General features: G+C 36.3%; 1 protein-coding gene across 1 annotated transcript in view; it reads right to left on the bottom strand.

Moving 5' to 3' along the window:
- The window catches only part of USH2A (usherin), a 375273-nt gene that overhangs the window by 149646 nt on the left and 204795 nt on the right, over positions 1 to 20832 (bottom strand). Inside the window, exon 38 of the mRNA XM_036380788.1 lies at positions 9480 to 9659. Within this exon, the coding sequence (XP_036236681.1) occupies positions 9480 to 9659 (180 nt within the window). The remainder of the gene's footprint in view (positions 1 to 9479; positions 9660 to 20832) is intronic.

Genomic DNA, 20832 nt, shown 5'->3' with positions numbered 1-20832 from the left:
ATAACCAAACCCTGCCATTGATCAACATGCAAAACTCTCGGGGGTGTAATCTGCACAATGGAATAGAGAAGAATCAAAATTTTAGTTCTGGAAATAAAACTGATATAATTAGGAAAAATAACAACAAAACACTGTGTATTATTCTCTTATGTAATACACGAGGCCAAGGCTGACAAATCTGAGCCACCACATTTACAGAGTAAACAAGAATTCTTATCACTCCTCGAAATGCCAACTGCAACGCTATGGCTGTCACTTCACGTTAGGGTCCAGTCCAACAGCTGTGGTATCAATAAATTAAGCTGTATTAGAAAATAGCAATAGGATCACATCCTGATGCTTATGCTGAGCACCAGCACTGATAAAGAGCACCCATCCAGAGCCATGAACCGCAGAACTCAGCACCTTCTCCTCCTGCCCTGTGCTGCTGCTGTGCACATTGCCCCACCCCGGCCTGGGAAGTGTCATCAGCCCCACGTTACAACAGCATCTGCTCTCTTTTCCCCCAATAAATGACTTCCCCCTACACCCAACAGCAGAGTTTCAACAGCATAGGTGGACGTTATTCTGCATTGTCTGCTTAAGAACCCAGAAATTAATACACTGTCCAGCAACTGGGAGACAAGATGAATGATCCAGATCTCCTTTTTTTCAGCTAGTGTTCTAACAAAGAAAAGCTATGAAAGACTATCAAAGGTAACACCTCCATTGCACCTAACTGTGACAAAAATCCCTGACTGTTTTTAACCCACCACAGTTCCCCACTAAATACAGCATTTCAATTGACAGAAATATGATATAGGTGTTATATTCTGAAGGTAAATATTTAATATTTAGGGTGAATAAAAATCAATTCGGGCAAGACTACTCCCACACAGAAATAATCTGTTCAAAATATACAGCTGACTTCTCTGATGAATAGGGTAAAAGGATTACAACCTTTTATAGCCAAGCTATCCACATAGGAATGTTCATACAGCATTATTAAGTAGCTACCCATCAGTTAATGCCCTGTTCTAGACACTTGTAACAAATAAACCATTTCTATGAATTATCTCTGGGTTTCATTTCCTTAGAAAATACTGAAGAACACATAAATTCACTGGAATTGGTGGTAGTGTGTCAATATACAACAATAAATGATCTGCTCACAAGTATTTTTACTGAAAAGACCTTGACTACTGTCATCTTGTTCAAAATCAGGTAGCCTAATTGATTAAAGTAATTTTAACACCATCGTGCTTTACTCAAATCTAAATGAGGCTAAATGTGTTCTGCCTTCTGTGCCACAGGACATTTTAAGAGTATCTACCCCAAAATACATGCACTATTAATCAGAAGTTGAAGTAAACTAAGTATCTTGGCAATACTTACTCTCTAAAATACAGATTTTCTTCAATCTTTTGACAAAAAGTAAAGAGCCGCAGGAAACTTCTCCTTTGTTCATTTTTCAAACAAAGGGCTAAATCCTTCACACAGAAAATTTACAGCTGATTAATTCAGATTACAGCCATCAGTTGAGTATTTTGGACAGCAGTATCAATTTCTTATGAATAACCCTCTCAAATAGGCTACTTAGTATGTAAGAGTACTCATAACTTCAACTTAAAGAAAAATAGAGAAAAGAGAAGTGTTTTTTCTTTATATAATGCCATCTCTTCAGTTATTCAACTTCTTTTCTTTATATATATATTATTAGAAGTTTTTAGATAATCTGAACTCAGTCAACCTGAATGCATGCATTTTCTCTGTACATACTGGCTGCATTAAACTATGGTGACACCTTTCATAGAGATGCAATCCCCCAGTCTAAGCTAAGAAAAAAGCTAAGTCAGTCTAAGAAAAAAGGCTGACAAACTTTGTGACATGTATATTATACTTTCCAGCATGAGGAGTATAAAATTTTCTTTTACCTTCTGCTGCTAACACATGCCTCTCTCTCTCTCTCTCTCTCTGTAAAATGGGAATAGCAATCCTCAGTCACCTACTGGAAATCTGAATTGGCAGATATATTTGTAAAAATCATCAAAGTAAACAGGTCAGTATACAAACAGTAAGGATTAATATAATTCAATAGTGGACATATGCCCCAGCAACATGAAATACATTAATTCACCTTCTCATTTTACTCAGCTGGAATTAATCTAAGAGCACAGTATTTCTTTGTCAGAGGAATAAGCATGATCTGCATAGAGATCCAAAGATAAAAAAAAGACAGAAAGCAATCATTATACATGAACATGCATATACTGATATATCATATACATTTTTGTGTGTGTGCACCTGCACATTCATGCAGACACAAAAACAACATTCAGAAAGAAAAGAACAGTGAGGAAAAAGCTGTCAAATGTCAGGAATCAACCTTTAAGGGCGGTAGACTCTTATAGTTGCCTTTGTTGAAAGAAAGAGGATAGCACACACCAACACTGCATTATAGGAACACCAGAGGAGAAGTGGTGACTCTAATCACTAATTCTCATTCAATTTCCATTTTCTCTCCCTTTTCTGCCTTTAGAAGCTTATTTCTCCTCAGGTACTCAGCCAACTGAGTTAAAGTTAACAACATAGGTGTAACAGGAAAAGAACACTAAGAAAAGTAGGGAAAAGTCAAGCTTGAAATACTACTAGAACAAATCATTAACTACAGGAAGGAAAAATACTTCTTTTCTGCAAAGTGTTTTAAGAATGCAGATATAAAATTTCAGATATTTTTAATTCAATTTTCCAAACTACAGAGAAAACTCTCAAAATGTAGTTACTAAGAGTAATTTTTAACTGTATATAGAACCAGCAAAAAAATGCAAAAGCATTTTCATGGCCATGATGTTTAAAAAGATTATCTCTAATTTTTTCCCTAGCTAAAGAAAGGAAAAGAACAGTGATTTGATTTCCTCTACATTTAAACCTCAGGAAGGTCTTAAAAGACCCTTAATTTTTCCCCCATTAGGATTTTTTCCCTAAGATGGAAATATGACAAATATGCAACAGGGTAACAGAACTCTGCTGGACGTGTAGAGGTCATTGCAGGCAGAGGAACTTCAAAACTTCCCGAACTGTGCAAAGTGGTTCAAGCCTTCAAACCTTGCCACTTCACCCAAAAGGTTTATGATCACCAGCTAACTCCCATAATCTACATGTGCAGAATCTTCATGTGCAGAAAATACAGACTGACATGACCAAAAAAAACTCAGCAAACCTATGAACAAATAAAAAACTTACAGATATTTGCCTCTGCTGACAGTTAATGAAAATGAAATTTTATTCCAAAACCTATAGGGGCAGGATTTGTCAAAAAAAGAAAGTATAAAAACATGGGCTTTTTAGAAAAGCAGCACAAATCATTGCAGCAAAGTAACACAAAAATGTATCTGTTTCCGAGTACTTACATATATCTGGGAAATGGTTCTAAAGACAAAATTCATGGTGTGATTTTTCAAATGTCTTCTTTATGTTTTCACCAGGAATTTCAACAGCATTTTATTGTAGAATTCCTTCAGCAGAGCCTAACTTATCACATAAGCATTGCTGACTTCAGTTACAATACTGAAAAATTTACTTCAGATTTTCTGAGAATGAAAAGAAAAATCAAAAGTAAAAAAAGCTCCAGAATGAATAAGCTTGAGATTATATAAAATTGGCACACTTCTTCTAAATCATGTCCTTTTTCATGTACAATTGAAATTGGTCTGAAATAGGTTAATGTGATAGTAGGTAATAGTTTTAAATAATGATCTACTTCTAAATTTCACAACAGCCCATTTGCCCCATTTCTAGATATTCTCCTTGTATTTCTTTAGTAAATCAAGCTGTAGTTTTTCAGCATGGCATCTTCCCTAGTACAGATTTCTTCTAAGAGCTTTTAAGTACAGTCTGGATCTCACTCTAGGGCCAAGGTTTTGGAAAGACCTGAGTGAGACCTCTTCAGTGAGGTTAATTGCCTGCTTATAGATGATCAATTAGCTGCTGCACAGTTCTCCCTGCCTCATCTGGCTCTCCCTAAGCAAGCAAAACACATCCATGTTCTTCCAGGCAACTAAAATTGCTGGTTTGAATCTTCTTGTCCCAGGTGTTTCCTGCTGCTCTAGAAGAGACAAAGGAATTGAGGAGATGCTAAATGCAGGTGCTTTGTGTCTGCAGCATGGAAAGAACACAGCTGGAACTATGGGAGATCTGCCCAGCCCCAAAAGCACAGGGTGCAAAGGCAAAGAGAAAGAGGCAATCAGAAGAAAAAGACATAGTTGGAGTGTCACTGCCTGCTGGCAAAACTCAGGTTTATGAGTTTTGGGACTTACACTAAGCTTCAATTCAAAGCAACCTTTACAATGCGTGGAGTCAGGGTGAGCCCTAACTGGCTGCAATTTAGGAAAGTGAGCAGCAAAGAGGGCATCTCTGTGCCTCCCACTGCCAGAGTTTGAAGACACAACTGTTCAGGAATGAGACTTCTCTTGTCTCTTGCCATGCAAAACACCCATCCAAAATCAAGAATGGACACAGTATGAGTTCACTGAAAGGTGTGCTGAACAGCCTGGGAGAAGAGAATAAAAGAAGTAAGTAGCACTAATGAAAATGACAATCAGTTCAATACTGCAGAGATTAAAGAAGAATTACTGTTTCAGTAGAACAGAAACTTCCAGTTTCCCACACAAGCACTTTTGGAATCCTACCCTTATATCCCCATGAAATCACCTTTCTGGAAAAAAGGAAATGGAATGGCCAATTTACACGGCTTGCTACTGACCCTTTGTAATTAGCTAGCTCATTGATGAGAGATGCAGGAGAGCTCTTCCCCACTCCCTGCTCTATCCTGGTCTCTCCTCGAAGTTCCTGTAGAAAGGATATGGTCACAATTTTTCACTAAGAACTTTCTGTTAACATAGAAGATAAAGAACAAAAGAATCTCCTTGGATTCTTTCTCTTGCATTTATCTCTAAAAAGAGAAGGGAGAGGGAGGAAAATGAGAAGGAGGAGAAGGAAAGGAGAGAAAAAAAGGTGATGCCTCAAACACTTGAAATTTGAAGCAAAGGACATTCTTTCAAAACAAATTTTATGGTGTCACATAATGTGATACTAGGAAACATAGGAAAACAAATCTGTCTCACAGGGAAAATTCTAGCATATTCAAGTTTGATTTTTCTTCCAACATAATTCTGACTTAGCATCAGTTTTCTTTGTTTATTGAATATTCATTTCTCTAAGGAGGCCTGCTGGCTTCAGTGATCAACCTCCACGAGCAAATGCTTTCAGATGTGAATACAAGTTGTATGATGTGGTTCCCACTTGTTTGCATAATTAGATCAGTGGTCCTGTGATGAGGTTCAGTATCCAATCTCTGAGGTGTTGTGACTTAAACTAACAGTGGCTGACACCCTCTGGTTGCAGGACACCGTCTCCTGTAGATATTGAACAAACATCAGCTACAGGTACGTAGGCTCAAGTTTTGTTGCTGAGAACAAGCCCAGGCAGTGGCATGCAGCATTCCACTCAGAAAGAAGGGACCTGCAAGGGGCGGGGACTTAAGGGTCTAAGGCAAAATCTTACATCTTTTCCTGCTAGACATTCCTATGTTGTGCAAATCACAGACAGAGCACATAATCGAACAACATACTTAATAAATCATGGCAGAGTTTAGAGAGGCACTTCACTACTTAGGCAGATTTTTTTTCAGAATATCTTTCCTTATATGTTTCACACAGGATGTATCAATTCTTTGAGGCTCTTTTCTGCAGATAAATCAGCACCAAGTTAATGGTTTGTAATCCCCAGTATAAGAATCCACAGGGAGTCAACTCTGCAATGTGATACAGAATTACCATCCAAAACAGTCTTCAGACCTCTTGTCATGACTTGGATGGAAATCCGTTCCTTTTTCCTGCTTTGTAGGGGATGATTGAGACTCCACCCTCCTGCTTCCCATCAGAGCAGCAGCCCATCCTTCTTTTTGCATCTATTTATTCAACATAATCCATCTTCTTCCCATTCCCTTCCATACTCAGACTTTGGTGGCCAAAGGAAGGGAATAAAAGGATTTAACTTGAGTATAAGCTATTATAAGCAGTGACTACAAATTTCCTTTCTGCCAGCTCGCCAGCCCTTATTACAAAGCAATTCTAAAATGATGGCGTCTTCTATGTGCCACTACATCAGAAGTAGCACTCATTGAGGACAAAAATGTATAACCAAGAGCTCTCTGCAAAAGGGTTTCTCCCAGAATTTTGCAGTTTTATATCTGCTCTATCCTTCAATTCATTTATCTAATTAAAATAATTCTAAAACAATTTGTTTTCCAGATGTTTTAATGGCTGGCATCCTCAAATTAATGTGACGTACTGGCTAGAATATTATTTTTTTACAGCTTCTACCAAAGCAGTTTAGGAGAAGATAAATAGAACAAATTTATTCATTCTGGAAAAAATATAAAACTCAAAAAAATTTACTTCTACCTCTGCAGTATGAAATTTGTCACTAATCATTTTAAACTATGCCCTTTTATGCTTCTTCCATCTCTTTTAGCTTTCTATGCAGTTCTTTGATGTAACAAAGACAGTTTCAGACAAGATTTCAGTTCTTCTGGAAAAAAAAAAAGCTTTAAGTCTTGAGGCAAAAAGCAGTGTATTTAAAATTTATATACTCCATAATGCCTTTGTTCTGAACTTGAACATCCTGAAAAACTTCTCCTCTTTCTTTTGCTTTCTAACTCTGAAGATCATTTGTTCTCATGGTTTCAGCTTCTTATTATGCAACAGTGACTTTAACTGGTGGTTCCAGCATTTAAGTACATGCACAGTCATGGCTGACCCTTTCTGATCAATTGCCAATCCATACAGGTTTGACTGATAAAAGAGCCAATTAGATTTAAGCAAATTAAGGGACATCACCAATGTCAACCACTTATTAAACTGAATGCTGAATTCCATGCATACCAAACACTAATGCACGGAGTCCCATTAAGAGTTGAAATCCTAACCCCATTAGTAACTCCAGACCACTACAGGGTAAGGGTCAAAAGGAAGTTTCATATTTATGGATTACCATTTGGATTCAGTTTTTATTTTTTCTAGTCTTTCCAAGAACTCTTGAACCTGCACTGCAATTTTAGTCGAGAGTGTAGATAAAATAAATTCCTTATTTCTAAGATAGTTTTTTTTGAGTGTTGACTTCAAGCATGGCAAATCAGCTTGATAAGAAATTAAGATATATTCAGTCAGGTAACACTAAAGATTTGGAGTGCTTTATATTGTGTGCAATGTGTTTTAAAGCTAAAAAAAATAAAGGAACAAAAGAAATGCATATTGGAAAAAAATTGTATCATAATTGTAAAACAGTGATCAGCAATAACATCAAAATGGAGTATCACTTTGTCCTCAATCACTCTCCCTCTCCGACAATCTTCCATCAAGCTCCATGAACTAGTCTCCCCATTGCAGATTTCTTAAATAGTTTTAAGAAATATTTAAATACTTTTTTGATATCGTTGAAAAGAGAATGGTACATCTTAACACTTATTAAAAGGCTGTGCTTTTGTACATAATGAGACCTTCTTTACTTTTTGAGCAAACAAAACTTCCATCTAAGTGAAATCTTGGCCACTAAAGTAAAAAAATAAAATTCTTCCTTATTTAAGTAGCATCTAGATTTCATTTAATGATTTAGAAAGTGTGAAGGCACTGAATACTGCCCAGTGTAAAATTACCATTATACTCATAATTTAGCGTGCAATGGAATTGTATAACCCTCAAAGGCTCTTATAATAAACACCCTGGTAAAGCAAACCTCTATTGTCCTACACACACACGTGTGTGTCTGTACATGTGTACACAAATAGAGAAAACACAGCCTGTGAGAGAGCACTTCTCTCATATGCACTGCTTCATTTATTAGTCATTTCTCTACAGATCACAGTCCACTGGACAATGGTATGGAAGATTTCTTTAATAACTCTCACTGCTAATTTAATTCTACTTAAACACACATATCCTAGTGAATGCCACATGCTTTTCAGCATGATTTTATGTGTAAATCAGGATAATATGTTTTCAGATCATTAACTAAAAGGAAGCATGAACTAAAACCTATTTAACCAATGAGGTATTGCTTTTAAACTACCACAAGGTCATAAAAAAGATAATTTCAAAGCTATAAGTTTTCTAATTGTAATCAACAACAATCTAATGATGAAAGAAAGTGTATCTTAATGGCTGTCATAAACTTGTGCACATCCTTGCTTATCTTTAAAGATCCTTTACCTTGTCATTTGGTGAAATTTTCACTACCAAATTTTCCTAAGCAAAACTGAAATGTGACACTGGAGCTAGAAATATCAGTGTCTTACTGCTCAGTCTTAAACGAGCAGTAAAACTCAGATGCAGTTTTATTATTATATGAGAACATATATTTTTAATAGTAGGTGCAGCTTGACAATCAGATAGGAAAAGTATAAAATGTGCTGGGAATTGACTTTTTCCTTGTTCCTCAGTAATCTGTCATAAAAACTCTGTGTTGTATTTACTCACTTTTCTGAAGTCCCCAAACCAAATCGATCTGTTTGTAAGCAAGCTGTTTCATGGCTGGGTTTTTGAACTCTAAGTTTTATGATATTTCTTTCCTTTTTCTTTTTTTCTTTTCTTTTGCTTTCAAATTGTATGTACGTTCCTCTACATTGTTCTTGCTCAACAGCTACACCACACATCTCTCAAAAACAAGTGCTGTTGGACTCTCACTTAAAAACTCAAAATTGCCTTAAATTAATTGTATACATTGACATTTATTTAACAAAAACTAATTAGCTAGGGTGTCCATGAAAAGAAAATACAAAAGCAGCACATCTACATCAGCTATAAATATAAGCTTTCTTGAAAAAAAACAAACAACAACAAAGCCACAAAACAAATAATTGTAAAATGTTTAGGGCATATTTGCTCAACTCTCTTATTTCAAATTGTTATGAAGATAATATCCAGACTGGCTTACAGCCTAATTCACTGTAAATCAGCACATTGTAATTTACTTTCTTACAGATACATTATTTTGTGGATTCTGGCTCAATATATTGTCAATGATTTATATTACTATTATTAAACAAATTCTCTAAGTCTATCTAGTAAGTGATCCTTGTCAGCACTTACAACTTTTATTCTAAAACAGATTACAAAATGCAGGTGAGTCTCTTTATATTCTTGGGCTAGATTAGCTGTCCATGCCAGAATACACTACCATTCACTGAAAAAAAATGAATTACATAATGCACTTCTCACCGTCATAATATGCTAAACTACACAACTATGCACTTTCATTTTCTAGTTCTTAAATGGAACAAAGTGACAAATTAGAAGCCAAAAAGAATTTTGTGAGTAAGAACTACTAATACAAACATATTCTTCTGAACTTCAGTCCTCAGCTGCCATAATAAATAACATTTTGTTGAACAGAGTGCTTGTATAATTGTTACATGCACAGAAAAAGCACTTTTTCATACTTACCTCCTGGAGGCATGACTACGGTTATAGCATCACTTATCAAGCTGCCCTGGCTGTTGGAGGCATTCACTTGTACTGTGTAGTTAGAAAATGGAATTAGTCCTTTAATGGGTACCCATACATTGAATTCCTTGCTGCTGCACAACATCCGAGTATCATTTACAATAGAATAATTAGCATTATCTGTTATGGAAAAACAAGAGAGGGAGGGAAAGAACAAATGTTAGAGCTCACATCTGCTACAATTCACTGTTTCTATGAACCAAGTCTTATTTCTACTCAAATGAAGAGTTGCCATTTATACCAGTAACACACACAAATTTTTGGTCTGTTGGGAAGAAAAATTATTATTCACAATTTCTCTTCCTTCTGCCAACAGTTTGTGGCATTTGTAAATCTTAGAAAATAAACCAATACACAAACGAAGCAGCTGCAAAGCTGATTGCTATATACTGCAACCAGAAGTTCCAGAACAGTTCTGTGATAATTGCAGATTCCAAATATTAATGATAATTCTTATACCCATGAAAGACTGGCAAAACACTTTCAATTTGCTAGAAAAATGCTTAACTTAGGAGTTGATAAGCTAATTCCATTGCATGCATAACAAACAGTCGTCTGCAGTAACAGAGGTTTTCCAGCACGGTCTGCAGTTCTCTCAAAGACAAAACAAGGATTTGAAGTACTCAGTTTATCAGTTGAAATCATCAGAGGACATCACAGCAACCTACATGTCCTTTGCAACCCTTTTAAGATCTCAAACTTAAGATAAGACAATATTCTACCCTATAAAAATTAAAATAAATAAAAAAACAAACAAAAACCAAAACCTTTCCAAAATACCTAGTTAGACTAGAAAATAAAAAATTATATCTGTCAAGTAACATTTTTTTGACTTAATGAAGACCTCAGTCACATATCTCAGAGCCAAGCTCACTCACTTAAATATCATCTTATATTTTGAGTAAATGAAGTGCCATAAACAAATAATATTATTATTATTACTATCCATCACCCCATGGAGGGCTCTCACACAGAAGTCAATAAAAATTCTGTATTACAAACAACAGCAGAATAACACAAGCCTAAGACCACAGGTATGAGAACAAGAGTAAACAGACTATAACTGTAAAAATATTGTAAATCAATTAAGACTTTGTCACAGCTAGAAGATTCAATATTTACATCTGAGTCCTTTACAAAACCTAAATAAGACAGAACTACAAAAAAACCCTAGAAAAATCAATTTTAAAATTAATTTTTTAAGGGACACTTATTGGACTTAAACATTTTGATGCAAGTTTCAAATTAACTACTAAAACCAAAATGCTGTTAAATCAGAAACAATTTTTCATATATTCCATGTTTCTATGATATGCATTAAGGTGTATTTGCAGTACCTTTCAATCATGCTGACATTACATTTTACCACGGATGAGTGATCTGGATTTTCCTCTAATTTGGGGACTCCTATGAAGAATTTGGTTCACTTATGGTACCAATTCAAGCCCTTCCTTTATTTTGGTGTTTATAAACAGCACTGGTATTTTCAGTTTTTCTATTTGTAACATAAAAAAAGCTTATTTTTTGAGGTTTTGGAGAAGAGGACAGATTTGCAAAACTCTTTTTTTATAAAACTGCCTTGCAGCTTAGTTCCTCATTGCTCAAATTCTACCTGGACTGGACCCTACCATAGCACCAGACCACCCAAACAGACTACAGTAGAGTGAAGGTAGAATGATTTCATGAAGCTTGATGGATTCATTTTGGATTTCACTGAAGTTTATCTGAGAGATCCTGTTTTAGGTACAGCAGTGGAGGCAAAGCTTCTTTACATGCAAGAACAACCACATTTTACACATTCCATTTATAGAGTGCTGCAGAAACAAAGTTATTTTGCCTGAGATTACTCTTATGTACTTGGGCTACTTAACCAGCACTAGAAAAATGCATCTGCATTACTTGATCTCAGCTTTTAAATAGTGTATCAAATCCTCCTTCTGCACCTTTGGGAAACCGTCCCTGTGTGTGATTTGGGAGAAGATACAGTCCAACAAAGCACATTTCTCCTATTATCTATCACCGTTTTTGCAATGTTTGTGATTTATTATTTGTGAAGATTGTGCAACAATATTTGACATACACATTCTTAAGATCATAGTGACATTAAACACTTAAGGACTCTGCTGGTTATGGAAAAAAATAGACACATTTTCAAACGTTTCACCTCCAATGTCTGGGAAAGTTTAAAAATACATTTTTAACCAACTGTTAACAGATCAGCACATAGGATAGAGTCAAACCTCAAGCATTATTGTCTAACATTATTGTCTAACCTGAAGAAATTGTCTAACAGTAATTTATATATGCCATATCCATGTGACAATGAAAATTTTCCTATCAACAGTATAGATATAACTTGTTAATATTTTAATTTCATCCACCTCAGCCTGGTAGGAAGCTATGCAGTTCCTCTACTTTTATTCCATTTTTAATCTTTCTTCCAATGGCTAACTATACTATATTTTAAAAACACAGTTTCGAGTAACAGAAAATGAATTAAAAGGATAACACTATTCCAAGTTGCCTGGATAACAACATTAATATACAGTAATTATACAATTAGTTGTAACATTAAATTCTTGTTATAGCAGAGTGATTACTCGGCAATTATAAGAAGTATATAATTACCCAATAATTAGGAGAAGTATGTAATTACATAACCATTTTATTCAGCTCAAAAATGAACTTGCAAATTTACAATGAGATAGACAACATAGCAGCTCAAAATTTTTCATTGCTTCTAATAAAAAGCTAAAGAGTACTTGCAAGTTTCCTAGCCCAAATTTTACACAGACAAAAGGTGTTTTATCCCAATTCCCAGACAAGGAAGTTACTGCTGCTGGCAAATAAAATCTTAGAAGAACATTTTTAAAATGCAGGTCTTGCTGTGGCTGACCTGCAATATGGAGCTTTGCCACTTCTCACTGCCTAAACTGTACTTTCAGTGGGCTGGAAAATGCAGACACACAGGTTCAGCCTGACAGAAAGCGATACAGCGATAACCCTGTCATATCATTCCATGCCATTCCTGCCCAGACTGCCGCAGTGTGGACCCAATTTGTGAGTATAAGTGGATGAGGCCTCCCTTTGTCCAGTCTTCCTGGGTGTTTTTCTCTCCATGCTGGCCCACAAGTCCCACTGTAGTCCACCAGCAAGTCCATTGCAGATCCAAAAGCAGTGTGGAGTCCTAAGAGACATTGTTCTACTTCAGACAAGTAGTTCCTATCAGAACACCTCCTCATTTCTGCCTTGTGATTCCTGCCAGGAACATACACCAGCACCCCAACAAGTGAGATTCCCCCACAGTTCTGTTAACGTGAGCAACCTAAATGGGCAGAAAACAAACTCCTACACATCCATGAATGGCTCACCAGACCCATGAATGCTTAAGGCATGCAAACACCTGCACAAAAGATAAATCCAGACAAGAGAGGGCAAAGAGACTTATTCTCTATAACCTCCTAAGAAAACCCAAATCCCTTGCAGACATGAAGGGTTTCCCTAAGCTCCTTAATCATTCCATATTTTTGCATAGTTTTGGTTTTGTTCTTTTACTAGCCTTCCTGCTCAGTTCTCCATAACTCCCCAAAATTATCTGCAGGACTTCTTTGCTTAAGGCTAATTGAGAAATAATTCTGCTGTTCCCAGTTTACTCCTAGTTTATGCCAGATCAAAGTATGTCCGTTTTTCAGGAAAAGATTCATATGAAGAAATGAGGACTAAAGAATATCCATAAATATACTTAAAAGTTATGTATAGTTGAAACAAAGACACAGAAATACATATTGCATTCAAAATCACTGTTTAAAAGTGCTAAGCTTCAGAGAGCACTCTAGCTGTTGAGTATCTGTACTTGAAGGTTCAGGATGGTTTTGAGTGGACACTTGCAGGGGACTCCCAAGCAGATGTGCATTCCTGTTACTCAGCACCCCTGTAAATAGGGGAATTAAGCTCCTGTGAAGCAGTGGTGTGTAAATTACTGCTGTCCTGGGTCTGTCATCCTATGGGGTTCACTAGATTGAAATAACACAAATGGGTATCCTTTTCCATTCTTGTTATAATCATTGTCACAAGAATTTTAATGCCTCATATATTCCATAATTTTTTTCTGTGTGCTGTGCTGCTCTGACCTTTTCAATATTCTGTAATTTGACTGGCTGGCGATTTCAAGTTCTCTCCTTTTTACAGCCTTATTAACTTGTGGGGAATAGGTGAAATGCACAGCCAATCAGAATACATAATATTGCAAAGGTCACAGCAGTACAGTATAGCATCAGCAGACACAGAATACTGTATATTAGTCATTAGCATCCTGATATCTTATTCATGTGACAAAGGTTGTGAGGAGTGCAGGAAATGGTACAACATGAAACCATTCTCATGGCAAAGAAATAATACAAACTAACACATTCACCTTACGTATAAGAACTTTCTTCCCCCCAAATCTGGGCACATTTAAAGGTACTCTTCTCATCAGGATCAAAATTTTTGCTTTTAAGGGAGAAGGTAATAAATTTAGATGTTTCCTTTTTATGTATTAAACAGAGAAAGACACATATTTCACAAGTGTGGGCAAATACCAAGTAATTCTATTAATATCACTGCATTTGTGATTAATACCAATCCATACTTTAGATATAGGTCCATTATGTCCTGATAACCTCTTTTAAATTACAGAACATGTTGCCCTACAATATTCAAGCAGACAGAAGCAGAACTATTACCACTGCAGAAGACTAGTCAAATACTGAAAGCAGCAAAAATCCAGCTCAAGGAACAGTTCATGTGAGGATCTATACAAAGATTACTTAGTTAACTATTACAAACACAGTTGGTTTTATGCCAGCTTTATATTACTGTGAGCATACAGAGTTTAAGCCTTATACCTTGAACCACAGAAAAAGTTAATAAGATTAGAATAGCAAAATAAAAATTAAACAAGAACTCTTTTTTTCGGCCTTTCCTCTGAGGTCATCCTCATTGTCACCAGTTTCTGTCCCTGTTTGAGACACAGCTAATTTGTGTCTCTGACACCACATCTTTGGTGGGAAATTCTGTGAATATGCACACTTCTTTGTGTTCTTTTGCCTGTTGATTTTGCCTATTCTTCAGCCTCATTAACTACCACAAAAGCTACTTTCCTCCCAGCTAAGATTTTTCTTTTCTACCTCTCTTCCTTTCTCATTGTTTCTAATAGAGTTTCTAATTTTATTTAGAATAAAAAAAATATCACTTTCCATTAGTTTGATTATCCCAGTAGAAAACCAGCTAAAATACTTCCCTGGCCTTATTGGCAACTGTCTTTTCTTAAGAACTGTAATAATGAACTATTCTCAAATTGTCGTCTCAATTGTTAAATTGACTTGTGAAGCAGTTTGGCTTAGATGCCATACCCACCTTTTCAACAAACTGCTGGGGGGGGTTTTATGTTTTGAGATTGCGTTGGTTTTTATATTTTAGCATTTGGTTTTGGAGGATTTTTTTTTTGTTAGCTTTTTTCTTTCTTTTTTTTCAGACGGGCACACTGCTGATATTTTGCCTCAATGTCTTGAACCACTACTGTCTTGTTCCCCTTCTCCTGAGCTGACAGATCTATTGTTCCTATGGACATATCACGGTCACAGTCCATCAAACTGAGTTCAAAACTTAAAGACTCTCTTAACACATGAAAACTTTACTCTCATGGGTTAGGAAAGTTACTAAATGAGTCAAAATGGGTCATTTAAAAGTGCTGTGGGAAACTGGAAAAATTATGAATCCAAAATATTAATTTCCCTGTAAATAAGAAGAGTTTCACATTATCTGCTTTGAAAAATTTTATCTTTTTCCATTTCCCCTGGGAATTAAAAGAAGCCCTTTAGTTTTAAAACTGAAAAATTGAAAATATTTGAAGAACAAGATCAAAATCTGTGTTGGCATGTACAGCAGAAATATGAAACCTAGAAGACCCAGTTTCTGACAATTAGTTTCTGACTGGTACTCAAGTCATCACTCAAAGAGGCTTCTTACAGACTCAGATTTGGTAGAGCTATCTTAGATTGTCTTGAGACATACAGAATGTGTCTGTCTGACTGACACTGGAAGGGGATTCCTCCTCTCTATTCAGCCTGGTGAGACACATCTGGAGAATTCATCTTGTTCTGGGATCCCCAGCATAACACAGATCTGGACTTACTGGAGTGGAGTCCATGCAAAGATGATTAAAGCCTTGAAGAATATGTCAAACAATGAGGATTTGAGAGAACTGAGGTTGTTTAGCCTCAAGAAGAGGAGGAAGGATCTTAAAAATGTGTAAAATATTAAAAATATCTGTTGTGAAGGCATAAAGTAGCGAAACATTTCTTAGCAATGTACAGCAGCAGAAAAAAAATGAGTACATACAGAAAATACAAGAAATTCTGTTTAAACCTATAAAAAAAACCCTTGTTTTACTTTGACATTGGTCAAACACTGGAAGAAGTTGCTCAGAGTCTCCAACTTTGGTGATACTCAAAAGCCAGCTGGACACTCTTCCTGGGCAATGTGCTCCAACTAACCCTGCTTGGAGAAGAGAGCTTGAACTGGTTGTTCCCTAGAGGTGCTCTCTGACCTCAGCTGTTATATGATTCTATGAAAATTTTCAGAGCACTTCAAGAACCCTAAGGCAAAGCATGGGTAATCATTATGATGAAAGCATGTTCCTGTCAGTAGAAATAAGTGATTATTAGTGTTACAAACACTAAGTAATGTGCATTTATGTGCTCATTAATTCTACAGACTGAAATATGAATAAAGCCCACAGCTTGATGTGAGAGCTCATACAAGAAAGTTAGCACAGACCCCATGGATGGCTAATGACTGCAGCCAAGATTAGGCTTTGTCATGGTGGCAGGCAGGAAGGAATCTTCAGTGTGTGGTCTCATCTACCCTTTGGAGCTTTCAGCTCAGTGCCATGAGGCTTTGGACTAAAAAACCTCTGTAATTGTTGATGAAGCTGCCAAGAAGAAACCTTTTTGATTTGAATTACTGTTTTAGTTTTTCTCATTACTCTCTCATAAACACAGAAACATCTAATGAGTCTTGTAGCTGAGTCAGTCTCATTTTAACCTTCCACTTAAAACAGTATGTTTCAGTATAGTGTTAAATCTCTGCTGTAATTATATTAATCTCTACTTTAACCCCATTTTTCTGCAATAGCACGAAGAGGCATCAGTCCTGGAGTCCCCACACTGCACACTTAGAGACACGCAATAAGAATGCAGCTTCATGACCTAAACCAAACTCTGGAAAATATTCTATGAGTACAACCAGTTTCTCTGGATTTCAAAAAGGTTTCCAGTGTCTAAGCACTGTTATCCTGGTATGAACAGGAGGAAGTGTCCCAGCACAGTTGAGTAATCTAAGTAGCAAAATACCACATTCGACATAAGACATCAAAGATCAAAAGCATTTGCTGCGCTTGCAATCTTAAGCTGATGACAGAGCATATAGTTACTGATTTCATCCATTTTGTTTGAGGGGTTTTATAGACAAATTATGAGATTTTATCAAGTTTATTTCATGAGGGACTTTTATAGTAAAAAAAAAAAAATCAAAACCAGTTAGCTTTTAAACCATCAAGTTTGCTTCTCCATTGTTATAACATTCTTTCTCTAGCTGCAGCAGTACATAAATGTAGATTATCACAGTATCTGGTTTCTGAATCTATGCCCATAATTCATGGATGCCAATAAGAATTTTCCATTCTCCAGGGACACTATCAGAAGGAGACTAGCTAAACACACAGAGCAGAACTTGGAGTCTCAAATCCATAATCAAATATCTAGATTGATTGTGTCACTTGCACTTGTATTGATTTCAATTGGAGCAGCTGACCCAAGGGAATAATAAAAATGTGGAATAAAACTGATTTATGAGAAGAAAATAAATCCTTTTGTGAGTGGTAATGAATTGGTACTATTTAACCCTTTCAATCACAGAGAGAGAACACTATTTATTTTTTCAGAATGCTGAGTTAGCTGAAAGAAGTCATATAAAAAAAGTCAATACTGTCAAATGCCATTACAGTTAGTTGTAATACTTTGGAAGGAACGAAGCTCTAAACTTGATCTAGGATTTTTGTCTGACATATGACATTCTTTTGGTTTTTCAGTCACCTTTCATGAGGCATCATAAGCGATGCACTTGTAGATTGAAAGAACCACAGAATTACTCAGGTGATTGTTTGTTGTACTTATAAATTACCTCCCTCTAGACTATTTAGGGCAAAAACACGAAGAGTAATACAAACAGCCACATCAAGTGCACACAATTATCCCTATAAAAGGACAACCAACATAATGATTATTCTGGTATCACACTAGAAACTTACATAGTCAAAACATAATTTGATTCCCCCTTATAAAGTGAAAAGAAAAACTTCAAAAAATTCTTGTCAAATCCCAGTTTTCATCACGTTTTCTCCACCGGAGAAAAGAGATGGGGTTTATATTGGTCTCTAAAGAGAAGCTTATTTGTTTAAAGCCAACACATAGAAATATTCAAACTCAATTTTTTTATCTGTGGAAGATCTAGCCAGATTGTATATATCTTGTTTGGGTTATGTCATTGACATTAATCATATTGTGTTTAATGTCATAAATTGGTTTGTTGCATTTAGCAGTTACCAGAGATACCTAAGCACAGTCAATGTAGTCTTCATGTGGGTTAAAACACTGGAAGACATTCATTAACTAAAAGACTGTTTTTGTAGGAAAACTGATTGGCAAATTCCCTTTTACTCAATACTGTTTACCAGAGCCATCTCTAGAAGATTGCTATTATTCCCTAGACTATTCCAAGGGAGTAGAAACAGTCTTGGAGCCAATCCTGCTATAGGCAGTGACTAGGAATTTCTGCCTGTTAAAAACTGATAATACATTCTTCACAAAAATGGGGTTCAGCCCGATGTGTCAGCTTTATCACATGAAACCAAATAAATTACAAAGTACAAGACAGACAATGTACATGTGACAAAAAACGTAACTATGGGAATACAGTGATGCAGAAGATCAATTAAAACACCATCTATGGTCTGATGCTAGAGTCTTCACCAAAGAAATGGTCAGATGTAGGAATTAGAGAGTGACTTTAATTTTGTTTTCCTCAGAGACACCTGTATTAAGGAAAAGAACAGCATACCTGATACTGACAGGAATTATGCTATTAGATGGTGCATTGTGAAGCTGCTCAAAACCTACTGAAGCTTGACTAAACTCTACTCAATAATCATCCTGAAGCGCATGCAAAACCATGAGTTTTATGGTCAGGCAGATCAAAATTTAAATGCGCTACAATTCCAAGGCAAAATACCCCAAAACTCCTGCTCTGGCGAACAGATTAAATATGGCTATTTGAAAATGAGTTATGCATCCTCTTTGTTTCCTCCTTGTATGTCTTTAGGAGTAGTGTTGTAGGTCTGTAGCTAGAACAAAAAGACAGACAAAATGAGAGAGGAAGGGGATGATATATGAAAAATCTCCTTAATAGCTGGCCTGGAAAAGCAGCTAATGGCTCCCACATTCACAGTGAGAGTGTGGAGCTTAACTTTCTGGTGCAGAAGTTGGTAAGCATTTTGTAACTACTTGTGTTCCTCATTCTCAAGCCTTCAGCACAAGACAGGCTAGGAACTTCAAGGGGCTTCAGCATTCCTTTCCCCACTTCTGTTGTCATCTGCAGGTGGTGTCTTCCCCTAGTCATTGCCTTTTGCACTAGGTTGATTCTTAACACTCCCTTTTTGACTTCTGTTTGGAAAGGATACTGAAAGTATTGGGTACACTGTGCCAAGTTCAAGACTATAAGAGGAACTTATAGAAAGAAGTTAAATGAATGGATCGTCTGAGTTTTATTCTATTTAATCATATATATAATAAATATTAAACTAAAAGGGTTAGACGGGCAACATTCAGATGCATACATGCAAAAGTCAACTTGTTTATGCTGCATTCTGCTGTTAGATTCCTCCACTTTGCCAAGAGAATGAATGGGCTGCAAAGAACCTTCCTGGTACACCATCCCCTAAAGAAGCAGAGTAAGCAGATAATTTTTCTTTTCTTTACAAAAATAGCTGATTAACTTGCTGAAAAGTATGGACCTTAGATGATGTGTGATCAAAAGAGGTCATGATAAGTATTAAAAAAACCCTCAAGAAACAACCCCAAACTGAAAATAACACACACTGATTTCTACATTCATAAGCAACAGAGTTCTGAGTATAACCCTGCAACTTCGTGTTATGAAACTCCCTAAGGACATACAGTTAATTAAGGATTCTCTTTAGGTCAAACTCCCATTCAAATGCATCACAAGATCTTGGGGGCCACAGATTTGGATTAATTTTGTGCTAACGCAGTCATCTGACAGAAGCAGGAAGATAAGAATTTCCTCCAAATCTCTCCTCTGGAAAGAGGTAATACCTGATTCTTCCTGTCCTAGAACTTAATTTCAGACACTCAGATGCAATTAAAAACGACCCTGTAATGTATCTGAACTAACCTGAGAATAAATAGGGATGAATGAGGAAACTACTTGAGGGAAATAAACCTGACTCTGTCACCTTTCTTTCCTCTCAAGTCCTCTGAGAACTGGGAGTGTATCAGATAACAAGAACTTTAACTACTATTGAAGAGGGAAAAGCTGTTTGTGCTCTGGTAGCATTAGTATTTTATGGCTTGGAACAACCAATTGCAAACCAAATTCCTCTTTAAGGCTCCTCCCAAGCAAGTACTGGGCCTTAAATGACTTGAGGCAAAGCAACATTTCATTACATTGAATTGAGCCTAAGCAATAATGCCTGAACTCTGCAGAACTGGGACAGAGCCCTCAATTCCTGTTTGATCTCCATATGCTGTTTGCTAGAAACAAATACTTTTCTGGAAAACTAGAACATACCTATACTGAACAGAATGGCAAAGCAGCCCAAATAAAGCTCCTCCCAGTTTTTTAACAAGCACTTTCACAGAGAAAGGTTTTCAGAAAAAATGAAGAGTTGAATTAAAAAATGAAGGCTAATTGATACAGGTACTTCCCTTGAATACATTGTTAAATCATGGCCAAACTGTGGAAAAATCCATTATAAGTACCCTCCTCCACTGTCAGACAATCCAAACTATCTCCTGCTGAATTACACTTCACACTTGCAGTGACCTTTTCCATCAGTTTGTGATAGTATTTGTTTGACTTTCAATTTGGTTATTGATAATGTTAACAGGTACACACTATTTACCAACACCTTGCCAAGCCATCATCTTAAAATAAAAGAAGTATCAGCAGTAAC

The sequence above is a fragment of the Molothrus ater genome, chromosome 3 (assembly GCF_012460135.2).
Source record: "Molothrus ater isolate BHLD 08-10-18 breed brown headed cowbird chromosome 3, BPBGC_Mater_1.1, whole genome shotgun sequence".
In the NCBI taxonomy this organism is placed as follows: domain Eukaryota; kingdom Metazoa; phylum Chordata; class Aves; order Passeriformes; family Icteridae; genus Molothrus; species Molothrus ater.
Note: the sequence above shows the minus strand (reverse complement) of the source record. Positions and strands in the feature narration are given on the sequence as shown.